This window comes from Anser brachyrhynchus (assembly GCF_964034855.1).
Source record: "Anser brachyrhynchus genome assembly, chromosome: 5".
Taxonomy (NCBI): Eukaryota; Metazoa; Chordata; class Aves; order Anseriformes; family Anatidae; genus Anser; species Anser brachyrhynchus.
The window spans coordinates 32,811,815-32,839,760 of record NC_137699.1 but is presented as its reverse complement, the minus strand read 5'-3'; the positions used below and the strand labels follow the sequence as shown (position 1 = coordinate 32,839,760).

Below are 27,946 nucleotides of genomic sequence, written 5' to 3'. Positions count from 1 at the left end.
AGTGTGCAGCCAGCCCTTGAGGCACCTGCGTGTTACATGTCTAGAAAATGCTGCATTGCAAACACTGTCTTAAGGAAGCTGGATGTTTTCTTTGTGCTACTGCTATCTGCTCTTTCCTGATGCCAGCTCCAATACATCTGTTGGTCCTTTATGGAAGATGTGGAAGACTTGGAGAATCATAAGAGTAACCCAAATACTTGAAACGTGTTTATAATGTGTGCGTTTCAAAGTCATCCAAGCTGTTCTTGGCTTGTTTTCATTCCTGTCTTTGTCCCACTTGACAAACCAAAGGTTAATGACAGAACCCTGTTCAGTCTGGTTGGAGAAGTGTTTAACACAATTCTAGGGCTGGTGGCTGAGTTTAGGCAAATTCAATCTGGGAAAAAGGTGAAAATGTTTACTGGAGAAGATAACAAGACTGGTGCTGAGATGAGATAGAAGAGCTGAGGACAGATTCTGTATCGTGTAAAAACAAAAACATTAAAAACAACTAAACAAACAAACAACAACAACAATGAAACAAAAACCATTTTAATCAAGGTTGGCAGCCTTTCCAGAAATAGTTGATCATCCGTTAGTAGATAAATAACGATGAATAGAATGGGGAGTGACTTCCAGTGAACTTGGGCTGTGTTGGTTTTTTTTGTTTAAACAGATAGTAGTCAACATGTACTGAAGAAAGTATAAATGTTACCAGGAAAACCATTTGCATTATTGTGTCCTTTACTGGTTATCATAGTGCTACGCAGTGTTACGGGAGCAAAACACCAAATCAGGGTCATGCTGTGGACTTTGTTCTTGGGATGTCACCCTTTTCTTTGGACAAGTATCAGCCATACAGGTCTTCCTTCAGGCTGTCTGTCGGGTCTAGTGACAGCCTGGTTTTCATAACCCAAATTAAGAACCAAACTTCATTGCTGGCTGAGGAATCTCAGTTTTGAGGTAAAACATGGAAAGGAATGAAAAGACAAGCATTGGCAGAGCTGCTCCAGAATTACAGGGAGCTTCTGTGTCCCGAGTCACACCTAGAGCTCTCGTCAGCCCAGCGAGAGACTGAATTAGTGTCAGCAGGTACTGAGTCAGGCTCAGAAAGGCCGGCTTGCCTTGTACAATTTCCTTCCTGCTCATAACAAAGATGCGGGAGTCTGCGGGATGCTATCTGTAGGACTGGCTCATTTTCTATTTATTCTATTCTATTCTATTTCTATTTACATCTTTGTTAAAGCTGAAGGGGTTGTGCTGTACATGTAATATGCAAGGGTACACCTTCTTTTTATTTGAGCTAAGGCATTAAGTAAACAGAAAGCAAACTGAGCCAGAGCTGTGAAAGCTGTATCCAGACAGGAGGCTTCAGAGGCAGAAAATGTAGAGGTACTTTGTCTTCTTTTTTCCCCTCTTTCCTTAGAATATTAGTATGACCCCCACCCCCTTTCTGGGTGTTTTGCAAGAAAATGAGAGCATTTATATTCTTATTTATGTTTTAAAAGATACTGAGTTCTGACTTTAGGTTTAATGTAGTCAAATGTAGTTGACTTTCGAAAATATCTTCTCAGATGCAGAAAAAGTATTGCAATTGTAAGTATTTTGTTATTTTTTTACATTGCCTTAATTGCAATTAAAGGAAAATCAGAAATACATATGATCTTATCTAATGTCTTCAGTTTCTTCGTTATCCTTTTTTTTTTTTTAATGAAGTATAGCTGTAAAACCTTTAAAAAAATTTCTTAAAGCACAAGGTTTTTTTGCCCTTTCAAACTTTTGAAATTCTTAGCTATCAGCGGGATGTCATAAAAAAAACATTTTTATACTAGTGCAGGGACTTTTGTTCATGAAAGCATACAGAGAATATAAAAGTGCAAACAAGTTTCTTCCTTCACTATCATTTCATTATTGCAACTATTTCCAGAATTCTTTATCCTTGTACATTCTTATGTATCAAAACCTGAAGCTGTTTTAAAAATCCTCCCACAGTAAACTTCTAAACTTTTGAGCAATTTCACCCGTAGTATGAGTGCTATGCAATGTTCTGGAATTAGTAAGCTGCCTTAATTTTTCAGCTCTTGCGGTATTTCAAAGGGGGCTGTTAAGGCTTATTGAGAATACAGATTAATTATTAGTTTGTTTTTCTATTTCTTTTTCTCTGCTTTATTATTAATATTATTATTTTAATTTTATATTTTGAAAAATGCCAATAGTTCTAAACACAAAACAAAGAAAATCAAATTGAAGGATTTTTTTTCTTCCTCCCAGGCTACATGTGTGCTAGGAGTGCTTCAGTGGCTAGAAATTTTTGTCAACTGCATTCGCAGGTTCTCTGAGTAAGCACATAAATGTAAACCAGAGACATGCTTTATACATTTAAGCATTCCTCTCCTGTGCGATGAAGCAAGAGACACTTCTAAATGTGCCATTTAACTGTGACTGAAAAGTGCTTCTGCCATTTTCCTCCCTCATTCGTACAGACATTTGCCAGTCTGCTAAGGTGACTGCGCCCCAGGCCTTTGTATGCCTAGTTGCAGTTGTACAACCCGTATTCTTGCTGTACAACACGATAACATGTCTCATTTTTAAAATAACTATGAATAGTCCCATTAAAGGCTCTTATTTTCATTGTATTGCCATATTTTGGCTAAACTGGAGTCTGTGGACAAATCAGTGAAGCATTAATAATTTCAAAACTAATAAAGTTATAACTGTTCAGTAATGATTACTGTTAGGTAAGAGAAAAAAAATGTTTCATTTGCTTTCATTTTTTTTTTTGGTTTGCTGACCTTTCCAGAGATTATTAATGCAGGGCTTCATGTAGATATATTTTTCCAGGGCTACGTTAGTTATCTTAAACTCAGACACTTGCTACTGCTTCTTTTCTTTTTGGAGGAGTAGAAGTTGTGGGGAAGCTGTGATTTATCTTAATTATTACTTAGTTTTAGATACTGTTGCTACTAATTAGAATGGTTTAAATTAACACCTCTCATCTTTGCATCCGTATAGAATACTGATATTATAAAACAGTTTACAATGTCACAAAATCTCTCTTATCTGAAAATATCATGGGCATTGTTTATCCCCAAAAACCAGGACTTTCCCCTCATTATAGCCATTGTTTTGCATGCTGGAACTTGGGCTTTGGAATTTTTAAGTTTCTTTATATCAAACTTACATTTTATTACACCTTAATTTCACTAGAAGATGGCCTCAGGAGCACAGCTATAATGGCGCTCGTGGAGCTCAAACACTGATATCGCATGGTGAGTTTAGATGGATGTGGTTGGTTGAAAGGTCTGTGCTGAGGCAGGAACACAAACAGACTGCCTTCAGATTTAAGGGTATTCCCTGTCTTTATAAAGTTTCAAAATTTGTATGGAATAAAGGAATGCTTTAGTTTATTTGTTCCTTTGCACAGCTTCCTTCTCAGCCATATCCAAGGTGTAATACGGACCAAAGCTTTGATTCATAAAAGTTTGAAAAGTTTACCCAGTGAAAAATTGTAGGATGGTGAATTTGTGAAAACAATATTTCCATTGTATGACTCTGGTAGTATTACATATTAGGTGAGCCTGAGCCTCATGCTAAGTTGTACATTACACCAATTTTAAAAGAACCAAATCATCCTGTGTATTTGAGACAAATGCAGTATTCAGAAGAATTTCAGAAAGAAAACAGTATCAAATGTATTTTTTCTGATTCAAATATTTTATAAAATGTGAAAAGCAACTTTTCTGCTAGTCAATCTGCTTTAGGAGGCCATGTTTTTCTGTATAAAATCACTTGAACATGTCTACATAAGTGAATTACAGAGAAAAAACGGGTAGTGACTAACACTGGTATTTCTCTGGCAATGGAGTCACGGTCCTAGAAGCTGCTGTAGCGAATCAGTACAACAAACACCTCTCTGAGATTTGCTTTCTGATGGTCATTAATATGATGTTTTTTGGACAAGTACATCTATACACTGACAAAGTTAGATCTTTGGTAGAAGACAGGCAAAAGGAATTTAATCTATTCTGCCCGGTGAATATACTTTATTAAATTAATATGAACCTGGAGTTTGATTAGTATGAAGAACAAGCACATGGAAAATTTGAGATGATGAAGCGGCAATCTGATTCTTCAGCCCTCTAACAAAGTACATCTCCATATTTTCTGCCCACATCTCACTTCACTCGATTTAGCACTCTTCCATGTCTCATCATCGTAAGTGTCCCCTGAGGCAAATGAGCTCTGTGTCTTATTAGTGGTTTGCAGCTTAACTCACCAGAAAGGTAGACTTGAGCAGCTGAGATTATTTCTCTATGAGACTCCATCAGGAGTCCCCATGAAAGAGATGGGCACACTTGTGACATTTGGAAAAGCCATGCACAATCACTGAATCTCAGACGCACTGTCCTCTGGAAGACAGTAGTCTTTTTGCCACAACCCTCTGCATTTCTTGAGAGCTAAAAGGATGTGCTGTACAAAAAAAAAATATAGAGAGAGGTGGCATCATGCTAATTTTGGAAGAAGTGTTGCTGGTTCTCTGAATCCCTATGTCAAAACAGCAATCTGTCTTGCTGTAATTTAGCATGAAAACTTGATAAATTTATCTAATCTAGAGAGGTAAGATAGGGTTTCTAAATCATATAGCTGTATCAACCACGCACAGACTTGCAGAAAAGGAGGCTGAAAAAGACCTCAAGAGGTTATTTTGTGCATTCTGAAGCTCCAAGACAGGATCAGTTGTACCTAGGAAATGAAGTATTTCATTATCTTTATTGTTAATAAGATTTTCTTGATACATAATGTAAACTTCCATGCCTCTGTTTTTTAAGCCCATCACTTCATATCCACTACAGATAAAAACAATTTTATCCCTGCCTCTTTATGAGTGACTTATGTAGATGAGCATTTTAATGTGTTCACTTGGCCTTTTGTTCTTTAGACCAAGAAACCTCAATTCTTTAAACCAACCTTCCTTCTGTCCTTCCTTTTGTCCTCCCATCCTCCCGTCCGTCCTTCCGTCATTCCTTCCATCCTGTCCTGTCTTCAGACACCTGCCCATTTTCTTTACTTTCTGCTAGCCAGAAATATAATAGGAAGATTCCCTACTGTATCTTACAAGCAAAATAGTTTATCTTCCTAATATGCAGTTTGCATTCTTGTAGCAGTGTAACATTACATATTAATGTATTTACTACTCCTCCTTTATCCCTTTTTGGCAGAATGGCTGCCTAATTGCTGGTTAGCAATCCTGCATCTTTACAAACTGTTGTTTTGACTCAGAACGTCCCACTTGTAAAAGCAAGTGCATTGTACTGTTTTTTCTCCTATAGGTTTTTTCTCTTGTCAAGAGCATTGTGAATTTAACATATCATGCAATGTGTGTGTTATTCATCTAGGCTTTTTAGTATCTACAAGATTACTTTATCCAAGTCCTTAATGAAAAAGTACCTGGTACAGAACAGGTCCACCTGGAATGTCACATTACATTTTTTTGAGTTTAAAGCTAAATGATTAAAAACTAATAATTTTTCCAGACAGTTTTGCACTCTATCTAAAGTAATTTCCCTTTTTCATAATTTACTAACAAAAATGTTAGCCTTCAATATCAATAGTATTAAAATTAAAACATGTTATATGACCTGCTTCTCCTGTACCAGTTTATGCATATTTTCTTTTGTTACTTATTCCAGTATTTTTCCAGAATTGTTCTCTTCCTGGTTCCTTGGCTTTTTAAAGATGAGCGCTGTGTTCAGCTCTTCTGTTTTCTCATGTGACTTCTGTGAGTTTTCATAGAGGAAGCTAACAGCTCTGAATTTGCTTCACTATGTTTTCAAGGTATCCTCATGTGCACTTACTCAGGCATAGCCTTTGCTATGGATAGGATTAATTTCACCTAACTTTAACTGCCTATAAAATAGCCATCTGTATCTGTGCTGGGGTTTAGGTTCCTCTCAGAGTCGAGGGAGACTTGGTCAGTACAGTCAATGACCAATAGAGAGGCCTTCTGGAGAGGTACTTGTGGTGGTTTTACTCGAGTGGGCAGCTGAGCTCCACCACAACCGCTCTCACTCCCCCTCCTCAAAGAGGAACGGGGAGAAAATACAATGAAAAGGGCTCAAAGGTTGAGATAAGGACATGGAGATTGCACAGTAATTGTCGTGACGGGCAAAACAGACTCAGCATAGGGAGATAGTAAGATTTATTGCTTATTAGTAACATGCTAGAGAAGTGAGAAACAAAGGAAAGAAACCAAAAGCACCTTCCCCTCCCGTCCACCCTCTTCCACCTCCTCTCCCCAAGCGGCGCAGGGGAACAGGGGAATGGGGGTTATGGTCAGTCTATAGCGCTTCTTCTCTGCCACTCCTTCTCGGTCACTCTCGTCCCCTGTGCTGTGGGGTCCCTCCCACGGGATGCAGTCCTTGCTGAACTGATCTGGCGTGGGCTGCCCACAGGCAGCAGCTCTTCAAGAACTGCTCCAGATATGGGTCCGTACCACGGGGTCCATCCCTCAGGAGCAAACTGCTCCAACCTGGATCCCCCACGGGCAGCAGCTCCTGCCAGGTCACCTGCTCCTGCGTGGGCTCCTCTCCGCAGGCTACAGGTCCGGCCCGGAATCTGCTCCGGCAGGGGTCTTCCACAGGCTGCAGCCTCCATCGGTGCAGGTCCACCTGCTCCACCATGGTCTCCTCCACGGGCTGCAGGGTGGAACCCTGCTCCACCGTGGTACTCCATGGGCTGCAGGGGGACAGCCTGCTTCACCATGGTCCTCACCACAGGCCGCAGGGGACTTCTGCTCCGGCACCTGGAGCACATCTCCCCCTCTTTCTTCACTGACCTTGGTGCCTGCAAGGCTGTTCCTCACTCCTCTCACTCTCCCAGCTGCTGTGTGGCGCAGCGTTTTTTCTTTCCCTGTCTTAAATATGCTCTTACAGAGGTGCGAAACAACATCACTTATTGGCTCAGCTCTGGTCAGCAGTGGGGCCCTTACCTAACATGGGGCAGCTTCTAGATCCTTCTCACAGAAGCCACTCCTATGGTCCCCTGCTGCCAAAACCTTGCCATGTAAACCCACTACAGTACTGTAGAGACATACCTGAAGATGAAGTGATCTGCAGTCTTTCTCAATTATTGTCAGACCTGTTATTTTCCTATTTTAGGTGGAGTCTATCTTAACTAAGTTTAGTTATATGATTACACATCACCCTGTTTTGAAAAGTGATGCAAAATGCACTTTAGCCTTCTGCAAGAGATTTATCACTAGGTTTTTCTTTTCCTTAGAGATATGTTTTCCTGCTGTCCCTTATGCCCATTGCTTTTTGCAGTTAAATTTATGCTTTATCCTTTCTGACTTTTTTTCAGCATCTTGCGCTATTCTTTCATACCTGTCCTTAGCAGTTTGACCTGTTTTCCTTTCTGTACATTTCCTTCTTGTGTTTCAGGTCACTGAAGACCGTGATGCTTAGCCAAGTTGGTCTCTGACCATACTTCCTATCCTCCTACTGTGTGGGATTGTTTGTGCTTGTACCCTAAACATCATTTCTTTAAGGAACTGCCAACTCTACTGAATTCCTTCTGCCTTAGCCATGTTTCCCATGAGAATTTACCTGCCAGTTCCCAGGGTTTATTGGAGTCTACTTGCAGAGAGTCCATTGGGTTTGAGTTGCTGTTTCCTCTTGTTTCTCATCTAAAGAAATACACGTTTTCACATCACAGTTGCTCTCAACCAAATTACCTTTACCCTCATATTCCCGACCATCCTCCCTCTTGGTTGCTTAGCAGGCAGCCTCTTGGCAGGCTGTTGTTGAAGCACTTGGCAGGCTCCGACAGCTCCTGTAGACCATACACAGGGAGTGGTTAAATGCTGCTATTACACCCAGAGACAGACACAGCACATTGCTTTGTGATGTGCAACTGGAGATGCCCACCTAAACATTCACAGGGAAGCACTTGAATCTTTTTGCCGGGCATTCAATCAAAAAGACGACAAATCCTACATATGCAGAGTGTTTCAGATGCTTCCCTGGGAAGGCATCTGTGGGGATGCAGAAACACTTTGCCCAGACTTGAAGTTCAGGTAAGGAGAAGATAAAACCTTTCTGCCTTTCCTTTGCAGACCCAGCCATAAAAGGAATTAATATGTCTCTTTGGCCTGCTCTTTCTTTCTCTGAATCTTTCTTTTCTATTTTTTCATTCCTCTGAGGGGTGGTAATCTCCACTGAGGTTGTCTGATTGGTAAAATTGGATAGTTAGTAGCTTTTCATGTTACCTTCATTTTCATTCTCATAGTGTAGCTAAATCTTCAAAAAGGAAGATTTGTTTGATCTCTGTTTTTTTTTTTTGGTAGTGGTGTTTTTTTTTCATTTATGTGTTTAGAAATTGCCATTGAATCTCAAGAAATAAATTGGGACATTATTATTTAGCTTTTGGAATCATACCATGATAAAATGAATCTACAGAGGCATTTTGGCAGTCTATTTTTCATTCCTTAAGCTCTCCAAAGAACAGGAGTGTTGAACACACAGTTAAAAGTTAATGCTACAAGGGTTCTGGTGTCTGAAACAGAGAGAGAGGCTCTCATTCATTTTCTGGCTTTGCTATGGGCAATATACATCTTGATTCATCTCATTTCAATACAGTTTACAGCTGCATAGGATTCTGTCAAATTTCAAGTGTTTAAACAGAAAATTTCCATGCTGAATATCTGCCTCAGCATATTATTTTTTAAAAGCCTTTCAGCAAAAATATTTTATAGGTTTTTATACAGGCTGTTTTGGAAATAGCGATTTTATTTTATTTTATTTTTTGGTCACGTTGAATGGTTCTGGTGACCTTTCCCCTGAGAATTTCAGGTACTTTGCAGGCCTTGTAAAAAAGCATTTGAAAATGAGGTTAAGGGGATATTGTATATTCTCAGTGAAACCTCTGCTTAATTGAGGTGGCACAGAGAAGTAAACTGAGAAGTAAGCCACCCAATTTAAATAACAAGGCAAGCATGAGCAAGATGTTTTTGGAAAGTGTTGAGGATCACTGGCAAAATAGATTGGAAGAATGAAATTAGTGGAAAGAAACTGCCTTGATGAGCAGTGTGAAAATTGATGTGGGAGGGAATGGAAAGGAAAATGTGTCAGTGTAGTTTGAGAGGTACTAAAATTGCTAGAGGAGCTGGAGAGCAGAGCCTGGAATGAGCTAAATACAGGAGCAGCAGCGGGGCTGTGTGGGAGGCTTGGAAGAGGAAGGAGAGAGAGATCTGATGAGCAGGGCTCAGAATTGCGGTTGGTGTGGGGGGCTGTGAGACTGACTGAGGAGATTAAGGGAGGAGTTTGGCAGGGGGAGCCAGCAAAGACCTGGCTCGTGCATGGGGAAGACTGAACACCGGCATCAGGGTGAGATCTGACGGGTATCTGGGAAGCTGGAAAACAGGATTTGCTGGGCAAACATACAGGAAACGATACAAGGATGCCTTTTGGAGGTGAGGATCTGCTGGAGACTGGGTTAAAAGCTTGAGGACTGGAAGCAGGGACTGGGGAAGAAGGGGGCCTCACCTGGGGTGGGGGCTGAGGGAGAAGCACTGGTGCCCACACCAATACACGTCCAGTGGGAAGGGAACGCAGTGTTGGAGGGCTGCTGGGAAGTGGGGTGCAAGGAGGTGGCACTGGGGGTACTGGGAGGGGAAGACTCCAGGCAGGCCACGCTGATGGCAAGGGCAAGAGAAGCAGGGTCAAGCTGTGCGAGGGACCGCTCTGCACCAGTGCCAGCAGTGGCATCCAATGCACCTGAGTCTTGCCATTTTGTTGCTGTCAGCAGACAATTCTGATGAGCTTGGTTCTCACCCTTGCCAACACCAGGTTTGTTCAGAAAATAACCTTCTGCCTCTATACAGGTTATTCTATCAGAGTGAGTATTACAAGACTGGTCAAGGGAGCTAAATGATTCACCACTGACAATGATTTTTGTGCATGTTGTTACGATGCTGCATTAAGACTTTTTCAGTAGTTTTTCAATGCTTTTTTTTTTTTTCCCCAAAGAAACAGGATATTACACACAATTTGACACACCCAGTTCACAGGAGATGGATGTGCTCTTGAGGTGCTCTAGGGCTGTGCAGTAGGATCCTTGCTGTCTGCAGCAAAAAAGGGAAGTTGTGCAATGAATCAGGCAAGTGGTTTTACGATGAGAGTTTATCTGCCAGAATATTCCCACGTGGTGTGGAGCAACTATCTTTTCATTGACTTTTCTCCATTTTCTCAGTACCGAAGCAGGCTCCAGAAACAGATTTGCATATCTTTTAAGCATTCATATCTGTAACTGGATCAGAAAGACTATTTTGAACTTAGAGTGTACTGTAATGTTAAATACTTTGAAAAGTAAGGTCTTTAGTTTCAAGATTGTGATGCTTAAAGCCAGCAGATACTTCATCTTATGCTTTCTGTGATTCAGCTCGCACACTACTTTAACCCTACTTTTTCCTAACTTCTTAGTACTTGATGCTTCATGTGCCATAGTGTATGATGTAAGAACATGTTTCTTGAAAACAGACTAAAACAATGTTTCTGACAAACAGCTTATTCTGCAACACAGAAGAGACCCAAAAGGAAAGGAAAAATAGGCCTAGATTCATGTAGAAAGAGACAAATGCATATACACAGTTTTGTCAGGCTATTTCAGGAGAACTTCTTTTAAAGTGTAGGCACAACAACATCAGTGTATGGATTTGAACATGATTCCTGTACAGGAGTCTTGGAGGAGGAACAAAAAGGAAAGTTGGAGGACATGAGACTAGAGGTATGGTTTTGGTCAAAATGGTGTTGGAACCTGAAAGTGAGGAATCTACACTTGAATGACAGGCACAGCTGGAAGAGATGGGAGCAAAAAAAGAAAAATAATTTTAGCAGGGACACTTTGTATGCACTGAAGAGTAGAAAATGATGAGAGATCATCACTCTCATCAGTTATGGCACAGGGATACTAGTGGAGGGAATACAAGTGGGATGTAACTAGATGAACAGCAACTAGGAGGTTGCCTGGGGCCCATGTGTTAAGCAACAGCAACTTATGAATAAACTTGTGTCTATGCTATTCCGTGTGAAACAGCAGGAAAGAGTGAATCAAGTTTAAACAGGGATGTGAAAAGCAGGAAGGGAGAGAGGTGGGTAGACCTGAATGAAAAGGAAGACATTGCTATTAATGGCAGTAATTGACAAGATAAATAGAAGAGAGAACTGTAAGACATGCAAGAAGCCAGAAACTTAGTTAATGATATAAGAAAAGCAGAGGGATTCTGAGGTCCAGTGTCCCACGAAACAAGAGTGCACCACATTCTAAGCTTTTCTTATGTACTCTTTTCTCCCTTTCTTCATCCTTAGCAAATTTCTTAGGCTCATCTAAATTCCCTAGGAGAAAGAGTGGTGGAGGTTGCTCTCCCATAACTGGTATTGCAGTGGTTTAACTGGCAGTTGATATGTGTTTAAAATTTTGAATTAACGGTTTAGATAAGAAGGCCCTGGAGCCATTACCAGATATAACCACACAGAAGGAGTGGATTTTTTCTCATAAAGAGAACAGAAGCAGAGCCTGAGAGCACAAACGGGGCTCTGACTAACCCTGCCCACCCGCCGGGCCTCCCCTCACTCTGCCCAGGACCCCGTGTCAGCCCCCCAGGGCTGTCAGCTGCTGCCCCAGCAAGGCCGCAGCAGGGCTGGGCTCCAGCTCCCCACAGCCCTGCCCGGCCCTAGGCCCACCTGTGGACCCATGTCACCATGGCCTGCCCTGATGATCTGGTCTCTTGGTTGAACTGGCCACCATCTCCAGGCCTTTGCTGTTCAAGGGCGGTGGGGATGTGTTCAGGCCGGAGAGGCCCTGTCATGCTGGCCATCTTGTTACTGCACCTGGCTCCCAGCTGTCCATCCTACAGAAAGAGCCATTCTTCACTGTTCCTTCACTGGAAATATCTATGGGAAGTGGCCATACTTAAATAAATAAATAAAAATAAATAAATCAAAACCCCGTGACCTTTCTGGATACAACTACAGGAAGTAAACAAGAGACAATTCAGGTTTACAGTAAGGTGTGTGTTCATGACCACAATGCATTTAAACTCATTCCTTTTTAAAAGTCTATGGTAATTTATTGGATTGTTTTGCATATTCTTTTATGTACTCATTTCCTTGTATTTATTCTGAATCTTCACTGAATTATTCTTTTTGTCTCATCCACTCCTTTTCTCAGCCTTCCTTTCCCACAGCATCATATGAGCAGGTTACACTGTGTTTCTATTTCCCATGGCCCCAGCTCCTCCGCTCGTCCTCAGGTTACAGTTCCCTGCCTCTCTGGGAGTTTTTCTGTCAGACTGTGCTGCCTTTTTCCATGTCCTCTTTTTCTCTCCTTGCTTTGGTTCTTTTCATCCCCCAAATGGCTCTTCTTTTCACTTGCTCTTTTGTGTGCCAGTTGGTAATAGTCTTAGCACACTGGCAGCCTGACTGGTGTTGGCATCTCAGAAAAGCAGAATTTTAAGGAGTGATTTTAGGTGAAAAATACTCTAGATTTGTAGGCGCTTCAGAAACTCCTTCTAAAGAGGGAAGGTTGAAGGGGAAATAGCAGAAGTTATCTGATCTTTAGCAGGGGCTAGCACTATGACTGATTAGAAGTTAAAGTTGAGCTTTTAATACTGCATGAGAAATTACAAGTAAAGAAAAGCCTTGGAAGGCAAGACGGGCAGATGACAGGCAGATTTCATGGGATGAAATGGAGAAGAAGCTAGAAGATAGACATAAAATGGTGACATAATGAGAATAATGAACAATTTAATGCTGGCTGTGACGAAGGTAGCACTACAGTTCCTGAGGCCAGAAAGAAACCTGGTGCGGTAATGGAAGTCTGAGATGACCACAGTGGTGAATTAAATGCCTCACTTCAGTGAAATGTGCTTCTCTGTAGGATTTCCCTGTCAGACTCTTCCTCAGTAGTCCCCAGTCCAGGTCCTATGTTGCTCCCCACACTGAGCTTATATCTGTTCTCACGTAACACAAGCAAGTGCTGGCTTCTGCACCTGAGATGGTGCAATTCTTGGATATGCCTACAGACTGGGGGACAAGAGGCTAGAAAACAGCCCCATGGAAAGGGATCTGGGGTTTCTGGTCAATGGCAAGTTGAATATCAGTCAGAAGTGTGCCCTGGCTGCCAAAAGGGCCAGCAGTATCCTGGGGTGTAGCAAGAGCATGCAGCATTGCTAGTTGGTCAGGGGAAGGGATCGTCCCACTCTGCTCTGTGCTGGTAGAGCCTCAACTCGAGTACTGTGTAAAGTTTTAGGTGTCACAATAAGAAAATCCTAAAGCTATTAGATATTGTCCAAAGGAGAGCAATAAAGATGGCAAAGGGTGTAGAGGGGAAGATGTATGTCACTTGGTTTGTTCAGCCCAGAGCAGAGCAGGCCTGCAGCTTCCTCACGAGGGGAGCGGAGGGGCAGGCGCTGAGCTCTGCTCTCTGGGGACAGCGACAGGACCTGAGGGAACGGCGTGGGGCTGGGACAGGGGAGGGTCAGGCTGGGTGTTAGGGAAAGGTTCTGCACCCAGAGGGAGGTTGGGCACTGGGACAGACTCCCCAAGGGATGTGGTCATGGCACCGAGCCTGCTGGAGTTTAAGAAGTGTTTGTACAACACTTTCATAAATGTTTTGATTTGAGGGTGGTCCTGTATGAAGCCAGGAATTGGACCTGGTGCTCCTTTGTAGGCCCCTTCCAACTTGGGATATTCTAGGATTGTAACACCTTTCAGCCCTTGCTGCTGCAAGTGAGATAATGCCAGACCCTGACTCTTGTCAGCAAAATGACCCAGATCATGTTGATCTTCATGCAATGAGCCCTTGGCTATCTGCCGCCTGCTGAAAGTTTCTAATCCACTAATTATTTTCCTCTTCATGGAGCAGGGAAGCCTACTTGCTGAGACTCCAGTTGCTGGCCTCTCCTTCCAGTCTGTCCATCCATAATGAGTTCGATGGGAATGGGGAGCCTGTGAATTTGGGTAAGCAAGTGGCATTTCACCATGTTCAAACAGTATGCTCAGAACTTGTTTTTCCTGTTCATTTTTTATACTAGCTGTTCAGGGGGTTTCTACACGTCATCCCCTCCTCACCTGCTATGTAACCACATATGTATTGGTATGCATATATTTACAGTTGTCTTTTTGAAGGGATTAACAGAGTTTAAGTAGAGAATGTGGCCCAGCTACTGAGAATGTTATCTGTTTACAGAGATTTTCCCTGCCTTCCACGGGGCTGCCTTACTGGTACCTTTTTTCACCTCTGGCTTCAAATGTATCAGGAACACACGTAAGTATTGTTGCCATTTCATTCTTTTAATCTGTAAAGTCCAATTTATCATTACACTGGGGAGAGTGCAGACGCTCACACATATGCTCAGCTGTGACCAAGGTCTGCCTTTGCCAAAAAGGTGTCTTGAGACACACCTTTGTAAGTTTATCACCAGGAGACTTATCAACCTACTTAGTTGGTTTACTTGGAGCAAATAATACGCCAGTGTAACTGATATTAATGGGTTCCTGAGCTATATGTATATATGTGTGTATATATATATACATATAAACATACATATAGTTTAAAAATACACACATATATATACATGCACACACAAATATTTGCATGGGTGTATTTCTATACTTGGGTAATTGGTGCCATACATATTGACTTAATGTTATGCAGTATTTCCAATTATAGGACTTCTAATTGTTTCTAAAAGTACCACAATGCTGTTTTTCAGACTTTTTTTTTTTTAAGACTTAAAAAACCCTTCAACTTTCAAAACTGCAGATTTTTCAATTAAAATGGTTCCACAGTTCCAGGAGAAGAATTAGGGAATGATATTATGTATCACTGTTTTAACAGTACAAGGACAAGACGGGATACCACTGATACCTGTTAGAGGCAACGATCTACTCCTTCAGTGCTTGTACCTAGGAATAAGCCTGTGAGGCAGGAGGAAGAACTTCAACCTGTGTGTGATATGCTCTGTCGAATACGCATATGATTATAGGCTTCAGGCCTTTTTCATGTCCTACATGCACATGACATGATTAACGCTGCTTTCTACAGTAATCTGTTCCCCATATGCTACCACTCTTGGCTTGAGCAATTCCTCTGGTTGTGCTCTCTTAAAGACTGTGTTGTGCAAACTGGCTTATCATTTTTGTTTATTTTGGTTGTTTAAGGTGATGAAATTGTTATAGTAGACTTAGAATTGTATAAAGTGTTTGACTTGGCAGCATGTTTTGGCTAAGCTACAAAGTGATAAGTTAGCTGGATGCGTGTGGAAGGAATTAAATGCTGGTTAGCTGACAGGCCTCAATCTCATAACCTGATAGAAATGCTTCTGAAAGGGTTTTACATGAAATGGTTCTGAGGATCATTCCCCTTACTACCTTGTTTACACTTTATTAATGTCCAAGAAAAAAAATAAATTAAAATTCTGATGAAATCTGCAGACTCCAGTAAGACATGCAGAGCTGAAAACAGTAAGCAGTAGCTAGCTATGTATGGTGACTTATAATGATGTGATTTGAAGAACAAGCAAAAACCAACTGTGCAGTGTAGGACTGTTAGCTATTTTCTGTCTATTATCTATATATAAAATGTTATGCTTTTCATTAAAAACAAAATTAAAAAAAACACTACAACGTGTAACAAGGACAAACCAGGTTAATGCCCTGTATTTATTTTTAAGTATACTCTCATCTCATCTGGGATACGTTAGCTCCAAAGAGGCATTTAGATCTCTGACTTCTTGTTGTTAATGTTCAGTTAGAAGACATTTCTACCTTTTTTTGAGGCCTATGGTACTATCTTTCTACCTTGCCTTTGGTAGCCCATCCTGCTACCCTTTGGGTACAGCAAAATTAGAGTATTCATTACAAAGATGTTGTGTTGATATATTCACCACACCTTGGCTGAGGAATGCCTTGTAAATACCCATTTACACTTAATACAAGGCAGGATGAGGTAAAATGCAAACAAAAGTATTCATTCACTTCCTCTTACAACTGCAAATAATTGTAAAAGACGTTAAGTGAAGTAATAGGAGAAAAAGTTCATCAGATCTACTGACACCGTGAAAGCATCACAAAGGTTTTCTTTTTTTTTTTTTCGCTTTTTAATTGTCAGGTTATTTATCCCTCTTCTGACAAAATGGTTCTCATAATTTTCTTTCCTTGTTATACCTCAGGTTGTCCTTAGATGTTTTACATCATTGAAGACCTTGTGTTACACGGAACCCCATACTGGGATCTTCCATCAGAAAACACTTTGAGAAGTAGCCTTTGGACTTCACCTTCAGGTAGCAGCTTCTCTGAATTGTCACATTGTCCTCACTCACTTCTTGATGGAGCATGATAGCTGTTACAGCCAGTCTGCATTTTGAAGATTTCCAAGTGGTCCAGACAGATTTAGTCCGTCACTTCGGAGCTCATTCTATTCATCCTTATTGTCTGGCCATTCTCCTAAATAAGGATTCTTTTGCTTGTACAAATATGCTGAAATGTCTTAGAGGAGTTGTCTACTGTGTTTGACGAGCTTCTTGCATCAAGGAGGTCGCGCTCTTCCATTTGCCTCTGGTAACTCACTGACATGTTTCAACATGAAATGTGTCTTCTGGCAGATCCTATATTCTATAACTGTTGTTTAACATCTATACATGATAAAAATATCTAAATATGGTAAATTTTCTGATTCCTGAGACAGGTATGATAACAACTACCCTGAGGTGACAGTATATCAGGTAACAAAAGCCCAACCTTTTTCTCCTAAGCATACTCTAAGGAGTCCTTGTACAGAATTATTTAGTCTAATTTATTTTAGTTGCTACATGGTGTGAAATTGTAGATGTGGTCTTTAAACCACTTCTGGGGAAAAAAAAAAAAAGATCACTCTGTCTTGGACCTGGTAAGATCAATGACCAATCTGACTGACTTCAGTAGGCTTTGAAAAGAGTGCTCGATACACAAGAAATCAGTAGATCACAAGATCACATGGTAAAGGGAGAAATGACATACAGTGAAGAAAAGGTCAAAGATCAACACCTACATTTTCTTATTGTCTACACAATGGTCTTTTGTAGATAAGAAAATGCAAAAATATTGGCTAAATGCCGTAGTGTGTAAAAATACTGTGTTCATTTGAATGAATATTGTAACAGTTTAACGTAGACACAAGTATATAGTTAAAATATGCAACTGCAGATTTGTTCATGTTGATGTGTAGAGGTTGGAGATAGTGAACAGTTATCCTTCTTCATTTCTAAGGTCATGCTTACACTAAGAGAGAATTAATGATTAGTAATGCTGCTAACTGTATGAGTCTGAAGATAATGCTGATATTGATGTGTGATACAATAATCACCCCTCAGCCCTGAAAGAGTCTTTGTGTGCAAGTGCATTTTCAGTGCTATAACAATCTACTATTATACCACTAGTAGATGAGCCTACTGCTGTCTCGGAGCACACAGGAAACCCATTTCCATTTTGGCAGCTGGGGTTTATGTACATCAACACTGCAGGGGGGACCCCAAATAACTTCCAGAGTGGTCCTGCTGCATCTTTGTAAAACAAAAAGACCTGAAGTCATAGCCTCAAGAAATCAGGTGAGGATTATTGTTTTTATTGCCAGCAGCTTCAGGGTAAAAAAATCGAAAGTTAAAAAAAAAAAAAAGAAAAGAAAAAAAGAAGACAATGTTACTTGACTTTTTTATGATGCACTCCTTATGGGACAGAAATGAAAAGTCAAGTTTGCAAGCAGTTACGGTTTTGCACTTATTTTTGCTACTTCAAATAAAAAATAATTAAAAGCATGCTAATGAAGAGATTCCTAAGGGAGCAACACAGTAAGACTGCATGGAGAAATTTAGAGAGCTCTATCTCCAGGAAGTACTTGGGGATGTAACAAATCAGTAGAGTAGAGGGAATACCTTGAGTGTTGCACTGCATTGGCCTTCCCTCCTTCTACATACTTCCTGCCATGATGCACCATTTTGGGGGACTTCTGCTGCAGCAGCAACAGCAGCACATGCATACTCTGCAGTCTCTTTAGGAGAGAGAGAATGAGAGAATTAATCAATTGTTAGTAGTTAGAATTCTCTGCTGGAATGTAGAAAGAGTTTCTGCTGCACTGAATATTGATTTATTTTTATGCATTGGAAGCTTCAGCGAAGAGGAGGGGAAGACTCTCGTCCTTAGATTTGCAGTTAGGCCTGTTTCAGGTTCCAGAAAACTGTACTCCCAGACTAACAAGCAAGGTTTTTAAAAAAATAACATTTCTAATTCTAAATGATTTTATTAATTTTGCACAGTGTGAAGGGGTAGATGAGTTTACTTAATGGGAACACCAGCTTTAAGTCATGAGAAGTGAGGAGTACTTCCTCATGCACAGTCCATTGTTCTGAGAAAGGAGGAACTCTTTTTAGTAATTTTAAATGGTCATGCTATTTGTTTATTAGGTTTAACTGTGTAAATGTGAGTCTTTTTCTTTAGAGAATGTTTACATGTTAGCAAAGCGTGCTTTAGTAGGGCATAAAGGTCCTTCTGCTGCCTTAAGTTCTGTAAGAAAATATCACATCATCTTTTTTATGTCATACAAAATATGTATTTTATTTCCTTGTTGACAGAAAGGCAGATTTCCAGTTTAGAGATTACATCGCCCTCCATCATTTGAAAAGAATATGAACCAGAAGGCATTAGTTTTCCTCCTCTCAAATTTTATTTTTGGGATAATTATTTTTGGATTTTTCTCCACGAGACAAAAAAATCTAATGGGTGAGTAAAGAATTTATGAACTTAACCATTTCTAGAACCAGTTCCACCCTTCTTAAATGTGTTAGAAAGTAGCTGCGATGCCCAGGTAAGAAAAACTGTTAAAATATTAAAGGCTTTGTCACTGTGGTGGCTGTCTTAGTAATGTACTGGGAGAAGAGTACTACAAAAAGCATTTGATAATACAAGTGTTTGAACATCCACCATTCTTAGAGTAATATTGCTAATGTTGACAGTTTTCATTTTGAAGAACTTTTCACTAAGCAGGACAGTTTGTTGCATTTTTGCTGCAGTAGTCAGGAGACAGGAAACAAAAAATACTTATTTGTTTTGGCATGCAGGGAGATAGTTTGAGTTCTTTGGTCATCACAAAGAGAAAGAGAATTATCTAAATCTGTTTCACACAAACAGTTTAAATTTCTTCCTTGGTTGCAGATTCTTTTCGTGTTCCCACTGAAGACTGGCTGTCAATTCAAAATGATCGCAAAAACACACTGGCTTCTGTCTGCCAGAAGAACAACCTTCTTAAACTAAGAAGCAAATTGGATTCTCGTGTAGCAAGCCAGCTCTTTGTGGAGCACAAACATAAACTTACCTACTGTGAGGTGCCCAAGGTAGGCTGCTCCAACTGGAAGAGAATCATTTTCATTCTCCAAGCAGGCTTGGAAGTGGAAGCTTCTGAAATTGAGCATGACCATATCCACCAGACCTCACTGATCAAAAGGCTGGCTGCTTACCCTCCCCCTGTACAAGAGGAATTTCTGAACAATTACACCAAAGTGATGTTCACCAGACATCCCTTGGAACGGCTGGTTTCAGCTTACAGAGACAAGCTTCTGCACTCTGAGCCATACTATAGTACCACTGTTGCTAATGAGATTAGGGCAATGTTCAGGAAAAACAAAAATTCTTCTGAAAAAGTGAGTTTCCAGGAGTTTGTCAGCTTCATTATAGCAAAACCAATGAATACTCTTGACATTCACTGGAAACCAATGTTTCTTCTCTGTGATCCTTGCAACATTCACTATGATATTCTGGGCAAGTATGAAACTCTTGGGTTAGATTCTGAGCACGTTCTGAAGGCAATTGGTGCACCAGAGAGCCTGCAGTACCCCAGCCTGAAGAGGTATGGCTCAGAGAAACGAACTTATGGTGATATCACCTTGGAATACCTCAGACAGCTGAGCTCAGAACAAATTGAGAAGATCAAAAAATTGTACGAAATGGATTTTCTCTTGTTTAACTATACTATGAAATATGAGGATTATTTTTCTCTGAAAAGCTAATGTAGGTTAAACATTTTCATTTGTACAAATTGGGCTGAACTTGTCCTCACAGGTACTTGATAGATGGGTTTACTGCTGTTTTATTCATCCTAAGCGCTCTTGTAACAAATCCCTGCCATGATCCGTAGTACAGTGATTCACCTATATGAAGAGATTTTCTCTCTGTTGATCATTATTGGGATATGTTTGCTTCATGAAGACTGCTTATAAATGATAGACTTTGGTATGTTGGTAAGAGAAAGGAGAAGGATGAAGAAAGTTATTTTTCACAATGAGAAATTTACATCATCATTTTTATATACATGATTTAAATTTTTTATTAGAAAAAGACATATAAAGCAATATATAATCTGATTTATCATCAAACCACTCTTTGTCTGTAAAAGCCTCAAACATGAATCCTGTAGGAAAGAAACAAATAACTTCAAATGTTTGGAGCTGCATTACACAGAACCTGATCACATTCCTCTCTGGCAGTTCTCTCATCACAGCTCACCAGCCTCTTCCCTCAAGCAAGCATAGTTAGCAGCAATGCAGCCAGGGTTTCCCTTAGGTCTCTCCAAAATTTTCTGGTTCTTTTTACTACCTTTGTAAGCATTGTGGTCTGATCGAAGAGGGAAGTTCTCAAAAAATATCTTTCTTAGAGAAGTAATTAGACGTATCTTCTAGACTGCACAATGGGTATGGTGCAGGTTCTAAAATCGTAGTGGAAATGTGGCTCTTTCCTGTTCGCCAAAAGCACTTACAACTGACTGACTGGTTTGGGCTTTTCCCATTTGTGCCTGCTGATTGCCAGGAGCCTTGGGGACTTACCTGAGTGTGGTACTTAGGTGGAAGTGAGTAACCTCAGGTAATAAATTTGTTCTACCTGTTGTTTTCTCACCTCACAAGAGGATGAATGCAAATTAATTGCAAAATTATGGTGAGGGGAGCAATGAAGCATGTGGGAGAAGCCATTCAAACCATAATCCTTCTCTTCTATTCTTAGGTGGCTTTGGTTTTAGATCACAGACGAGTCTATAATTGCCACAACGTTAAGTAGTTTTGCCCCCCTTTTTTTAAAAATAATATATTGCCTGGTGCCATTGAAAAGTATTTACTACCATTTTAATTGTAGCAGTTTTTAGAAACTATCCATTAATATTAACACCACCTTTAGGGGATGTCAGTCTCTCAGGAGCTAACTTGCTGTCTCTCAAATCCCATTGTCAAATGCAGCTAAGTCCTATCAGCTGTACCTGCAAAGCACAAGGCTGGCAGGCTAGTCCTGGATCCAGAGTTGGCTCACAGCTTCTCATTACATAGAAAAGGATGAGGACAAAAATATTTTAATTGCATTGCAGCCAACTACCTGTATAGCCATTCCTACCAGCAGCATGGTCAAAGAACAGAGAAAAAGAGATTGGGGAAATTGGATGAAATGGAATTTGAGTCAGAGGATTGCAGGGAAAGCTTCCTGTGTACACAGTAGGATTCAGGGAAGATCTACCCCAGAGGGAAGAAGAAGTGATATATCACCGTCAGCTGGAAAGAGTGAGACCGTGGTGACAGGTGGAGCCAGAAGAAGCTGTGTGCTTCCCTCCTCGATGGCAAATGGTACATGAAGCTAGGTTTACCTTTCAGTACATCTGGCAACTCTTGCATAGATGAGTATTCCATAAATGAGACAGGAAGGGATCCAAAATGAAAAGACCAAGCAAACACAGCAAATTATTATTATTATTTTTTAATTATTAATTTTTTAAAACAGCTTGTGATTTTCTTCAGAGTGATTCATCGTTCTAGATCACCATATTTGGTGTTCCCACAGTTGTTCTGTCCGCCAACACTGGATTGCTCATGCCTCCCTGGAAACCCTGTGCTCCACATGGATTTTTTTTTTTAAAACTTGAGCTGAGGCAGAGGAAGCTGGAAATGATTCCCATCAAAATGAAGGCCATGCAGAGGAATGTCGTCTCTGTCTCTTTCCTGAATTAGAATCAGTGCCATCTGCAGCTATGTGCTTCTTCTATCTTTTGCGAGATCATACAGAAGAAGAAGAGGAAGAATAAGATTTGCTTGATAACTTGCTTCTGTATAATAGATCCCTCTGGAGCTGTAAGCTTCAGCAAAGGTTCTTTAATTTTCTGGCACCATCAGCCAGACTAGGAAAGGTCTGAAGAAGTGATATTGACCATGTTTGACATGTGTCTTTTACTTGTCAGTACTCTAGTGTTAACATTCCCCACCAGTTTCTTGCTGTTACGTGTGAGTGGCTTTCTATTCTTATTTTCTCTTTCACACAGGATCACATATTCTTCCTGCAGTGGTGACAGAAAATTGTTGGCTAATTCATTCATCACAAACACTGATATTCTGTCAGTAACAGAAGGCTATCTATTGATACAGGAAAAACCTCTGTAGTTATTCATGGCAGACTTTCAGACTTCGCATTTACCTATAGGAAACTGTACGCAGCACACTTCCATGAACCACTGGCTGCTGTAATGCTGTTTAGCTGGTGAGATTCTCAACACCAAAGGAAAAAATGTGAAGGACATATGCATGCAACATCAGATGTTTTAGAAAGTAGTAGCATACAAGAAGTATAGGTTGTGTTATTACCAGTGCTAACAAAATGGGAATACTAGTTTATCTGTTGAAAAAAATAGAGAAAAAAGCGCTTGGTTTTCACCTTATAAAGGCTCTTATAACATTCTCCTGCAAGCATCTTTTCATGTTCAACCCAGTTCTGTGAGCTTGATAATTCACATCTTCCCACCCTAAGAGCTGCAGTGCAGAATACAAAAGAGCTCTGCAATGTTCCAGAATTAACAAAAACAGTGGTGACTTGTTATATGCTATCAGTGGAGACTATGCCACCTTGTCTAGTCCCCAAGTGAACCACAAAGCTCGTTTCACTAAGCAGCTTTGTAAGTTCTCCGATGAAAGAACTTACCATTATTTCATCCTTAATATTGCAACGTGATAAAAGCTGACAAAAGCTCTGGACCTTATCCTAATTAGCCTGCAAGAACTACAAGACACTTCTAAACTTCATGGTGGAAGTGAGAAGACAATTACCTCCTGATAACCTGGGAGAGACATTTTTCTGTACTCTCCTCCCTACAAGTGTATTATCCAGACTAGAGGCTCTGAGCTGAGCTGGCCTCTCTCCAGCCTTTGCCTAGAGAAGAACCTCTGGGAAGCTTCTTTCATTTGGGTGCTAACACTGGGTGATATTTTCCTGCAGGAAGGTGGGTGTTCACAGCTGGGAGCAAGGACGGAGGTGGCATGGCAAAGAGAGGGGCTCAGGCTCCAGGGTGGACTAGAAAGGGTGGGGGGATGCCAAAATTCATCTTCTGATTTATTATATTTGCCATTATATTATAACCATTGCTATGTTTTATTTCTAATTACTATAATAAACTGTAGTGAGTTAACACATTAATGTATTTGTTCATCCTTCTCAGTAACATCTGTTTAAAAGAAATGCTTAGGACTGTTCCATCAAATCATAACGTAGACCACGAGCTATTAGACAACAATAAACACAAAGTCACTTGGCTCTGCTTCAGTACATTAATATAAAGCTGTCTCAAAGGAATTTTAAAGAGTTGAAAGAATTAGCAAGGATTAATGAATGTTCCAGCTTGGATAAAAGATGAAGCTAAGCTGCGAAAGAAGGAGAAGCAAAAAATCTTGCGAAGTCAAACTTGCTGCTGTCTTACAAGTCTTCCTATTCACGGTGAGGAAATATGAGAGAACTTCCCCCTTCTCATAGATATCCACACATATGCCCTCTCAGGTTAAATATTCACAAACCTGACATCGTACCTTCTTTGTGGAGGTATAACAGATCCAAGAGTTGATCAATGTATGTCAGTAAGGAAGATCATTTCACCAGTTGTTCCCTCAAACAGACATTTCCTTCACTTAAATAAATAAACAAAAAAGTGATAATTCTGCCATTAGTAGTCTTAAATTTTCATACAGTTTTGAATGTGTCTTAAAACAACAGGTTTTAAAACAACTTGATTAGTGGTTTCTTGTTTAGAGAACTTCCCAAAGCAGGACTGCTGTCAACAGAATAAAAGGTGGTTATAGAAGAACAGATGAGCAATGAAACTTCAAGTGTTTGCTGTTACACAGAAATGTCTTCTGACCGAGGAGAAGACCAGGAAATTCGACCTGTGCAAGTCATTGCTTGGGTGACAGAGCTCACATCTAGCAGGTGATTCTACTTTTGTGTTCAGACTGTTAATACATCAAAAGCTATAAGGTCTACAATCTGCAGTTTTCTTGGCTTGTCCTTGTCATAGCACTCATCTCCTTCCCAGAATTACATTCTAGATCATGTTGTAGTATTAATATATATATTATATAGCTTACATAAATTAATGTAAACCAAACTAAATCAAAACAGGCAGAGAATTTACCTGGATGGAAGTGCCAGAAATTGCAGGAAGTTTTCTTGGAAGTTTTGACTGGGTATTGAATGTACACAGGTGTACGGTTACAATGCTGCTTCTAGTAAGGATTGCTTTTAAAGGAAAAGGTCAAGTGTTCATAAATCGCAGTCAGTACACTGATGACAATTACAGTGAATCATCAGATCCAAAATGAGTGACGCATCACTGGATCAGGTCAATGAAAAGAAACCTTACCAGAGCTTACCACAGTGTCAGCACTACCTGTGTGTGTGTCACCTTTGCTCACGACTAGTGGCACACTTCTTTGTGTAGCATTATGTCCCCAGGATCCTTCCGTAGCTTCTCTTGGAGATGTACCAACGCTTAATGAGAAGAAAGGGCTTTCTCAAAAATTTCTGTTATCTCACTTTTTAGGCATATTGTTAACAAGCTTAGACATTGTGTGTGGTATCCCACCAAAGGTACAACAGTTCAGCAGTCGCTGGAGTTCAGAGCAGAACTTAGCATGAGTACCTGAAGCCAGGCAGGCATATTCCACTTGATACTTCCATGACTTAGCAGAAGTATGGGGAAAGTTTTTATACTTACAAACCTATGACTAATATCCCTACTCCCACGTCACTTGATTGCATTGTCCCCCCTTTTTCCCAGACTCCTCCTTCAGTAATCACCTGACTTACATGTGTGGACTCCTGCTGAGTTCCCACAGTTGGGGGCCACCAAGCAGGTGCTGCAGATGCTGGCGTAGGCACGGCTTGTTGCCAGGTGCAGGTTGCTGGATGTATCGCAACTATTGTAAGAAGGTTTTTTGTGTAGAAAGTTGGTTGAGCACCTGCTCCACAAGTGAGATATTAATATAAGGTGAGATGTAAATATAAAGCAAAGGAAGTTTTGAAGACACGTTTTTTTTTCCCTGAAAATAGACTAATCTTCCACTCAGATAGGTTTAGTGGCTTAGAGAGAAAACTTATTTGAGGCTCATCGACATCATCAAGTCTCAGAGGCCTCTGTGAATTATAAACCAAGAGAGACAGGAAACTCTCCTTCATTAGCAGCCATCATTCTCTTGCAGGTTAAATTTCATTTACCCCCAGATATTTGTTAAGACTTGTCACCAGTTGTCCCTACATGGTAAAGAAGTCCCTTGAGGAGCCACATCTAGCTATTGTTAGGCATGGAAAAGCAAAGTAGTAAAGCAGGGAGAGAATTCACCTGACAACTGGCCATTAAAAAATGATTCCGGGTCCATCTTGTTCTAGGAAAACAGCGTATGTAAGAAAAACAAGGAAAAAAATCAATCTAATTAATATAAGCACATTATTATCCTGACGATTTTTGGTATGGCTTAGTAACTGAAACATACGCAGTGCTGAAGGCCATTTTCTGAGTTTGTCCATTAGGTTCTTATCTGGACAAATGAGATTATGGTTTGGGCTTCTTTGTTTTTGCATTGCTGCATAGTAACTGTTGCTACAAGTAGAGCCCTACAGGTTTTCTGTTCTTAAACAAAGGGTCGTAACGATGCTTTTATAGGTAGTGGTATTCTTCATTGCTGTGCAGAGCCAGACACCCATTGAGCTGTACACCCCGTCAGAATTTGGATTTGCTCCAGAAGTTCCCGTTGTTCTTGTTTACACGCCGCGTGACTCTCAGGAGTGCCCTGTCTCCCTGCTGGCAGCTGACCAGTGCTACGTGTTAGGCAGCTAGTACAGCCTCTGCCAAAGCTTTTCATTCCACTCAGCTTTTTTGGTGTTGTTTGTGTCTAACTGAAAAAGGTTTTGCCTTCACGTTCTGCAAACCACAGATTTAGGAGTTGATGAGAACATTTAGTATTTCTAAAGTTATAATAGTATAAATAAATAACTTTCTATGAAATAGCTTTGTTAACTACTTATTTTGTTTGTAAGCTGGTCTATAAATTCTTTATATGAAGTCTTGATGTCTTAGTAAAGACCATATATTGAAATTCCTCTTTGCTTTGCTTTATTTTTTTTCCTAATTTATTTTCTAATATGTGTTGGCTTTTATGAGTTTTAAAGCTCCTTCTGTCTTTTGGAGCAGCACTGAGAAGTCTGAGTAGAATCAGTCCTCTTACTGAAGTGTGCAAGAATCTTTGGACACCAGTGAGGAGCAGAAATGAAGAGTTTGGAACCAGAAAGCTGGGGACTGCAGCCTGGCACTGTGCTATGGGTCACCTTGAGGTGGGGCTGATTTCAGCAAAGCCTGGCTTGTCAAGGTCTCTTGAATTCTCTTAAATTCTGCCCTATAATTAAGTTTATATTCATCTGTCAAATGACAGATGTCAAAAGGCCTTGGATGCCAGATACACTGCACATTATCTTCTTCTAGAAAGAATTTTGTTGAGATTTCTTCAGGTGTTGAAATCAGCATTCGGTGCTTTTCCACTGATATGTGTAATTGTTAGCTCCCCTGAATCTTTCTGCAAAGGAAACTCCTAGAAGTTGTAGAAAGTGAGCCTGAAGTTGACCTCAGGAGTCCACCTTGCCAGGATTCATTAGCTGTCCTTTGCTGGTTTATGGCACCTGTGTCCTAGCCGCCTGTTAAAGTTCTTGATTTTAATTCAGGGTCCTGCCACCAATACCAGTAGCTTCCTACAGCTGGCCAACAAAGCTATTTTTCAATAGCTTAGCAAACCATTTTTCTCAGGCTTTGCACCTTGGCTGTGTTTCACAAAACTTTTGTTCATCTTTGCTGTTCTCATTTGAATCCTCTCCAGTTCCAGGTGTTCTCCATCTCCTGAAGCATGATACCAAAAGCTGCTTGCAATCCTATGACCTTACAAGTGCCGCATAGATTGAAAGAATGAAATCAGGTATGTCCAATATTATATTCCCATTTGAACTGTGAATTTATCATTATCACTACACTATTGCATCACCTCTTGTGTTTATAAGACTGAACCATGGTCCTGCATCCAAACATCCCAGAACTTGACACCTGTATTCTAATCCAAGCTTTTGAACCTGGAGCTGCTCAAACTCTTCAGCTTCATGTAGTTGCACTTTGGGAGTTTTTTTTGTTTGTTTGTTTGTTTGTTTTGTTACCTAGTAGCCTTGGAAATTACACAGATTCAAACACCCATAGGTCTTTGAAGCTAGTAACCAATTATTCATCCAAGTTCATATGGGGCCATCTGGCGGTGACGTATGGGCTAGGCAAGAGTGAAATATCCGAAGTACATGATGTCTCGTGTGTTTCAATCCTTTTTTTTAACCTGAAGTCTTGTATCTCAAGATTCTCATGCCTGTTCTACTTCTCTCCTCCTCTCCTTCTGATTCTCTCCCTCTTTCTTTGGAACAAGAATTCAGTTCCATCTTGGCCACAAGTGGTTTTCTTGTCCCAGTACTTTGTTCATCAATTTGCCACAAACCTTCCTCCCTAACAAAAGTAAGGCTTCCCAACTTGTGACACTGGAAATTAGCTCGTCCCACTCCAGCAAGAA

The 27,946-nt window shown here is 40.4% G+C and overlaps 1 protein-coding gene across 11 annotated transcripts in view; it reads left to right on the top strand.

Moving 5' to 3' along the window:
• Positions 1 to 23,495, top strand: part of LOC308195643 (carbohydrate sulfotransferase 8-like) — a 38,363-nt gene extending 14,868 nt beyond the window's left edge. The window contains exons 1-8 of one of the 11 annotated variants that reach the window (XM_080593441.1): positions 5,298 to 8,053; positions 10,005 to 10,134; positions 13,900 to 13,994; positions 14,224 to 14,301; positions 16,208 to 16,318; positions 17,456 to 17,620; positions 18,641 to 18,788; positions 19,221 to 23,495. In XM_080593441.1, coding sequence (XP_080449567.1) covers positions 18,695 to 18,788; positions 19,221 to 20,071 — 945 coding nt within the window. In that variant the 5' untranslated portion in view covers positions 5,298 to 8,053; positions 10,005 to 10,134; positions 13,900 to 13,994; ... (2 more) ...; positions 17,456 to 17,620; positions 18,641 to 18,694 and the 3' untranslated portion in view covers positions 20,072 to 23,495. The other 10 variants (XM_080593442.1, XM_080593449.1, XM_080593443.1 and 7 more) reach the window with 10 other exon arrangements.
• The last annotated feature ends 4,451 nt before the right edge of the window (positions 23,496 to 27,946 follow it).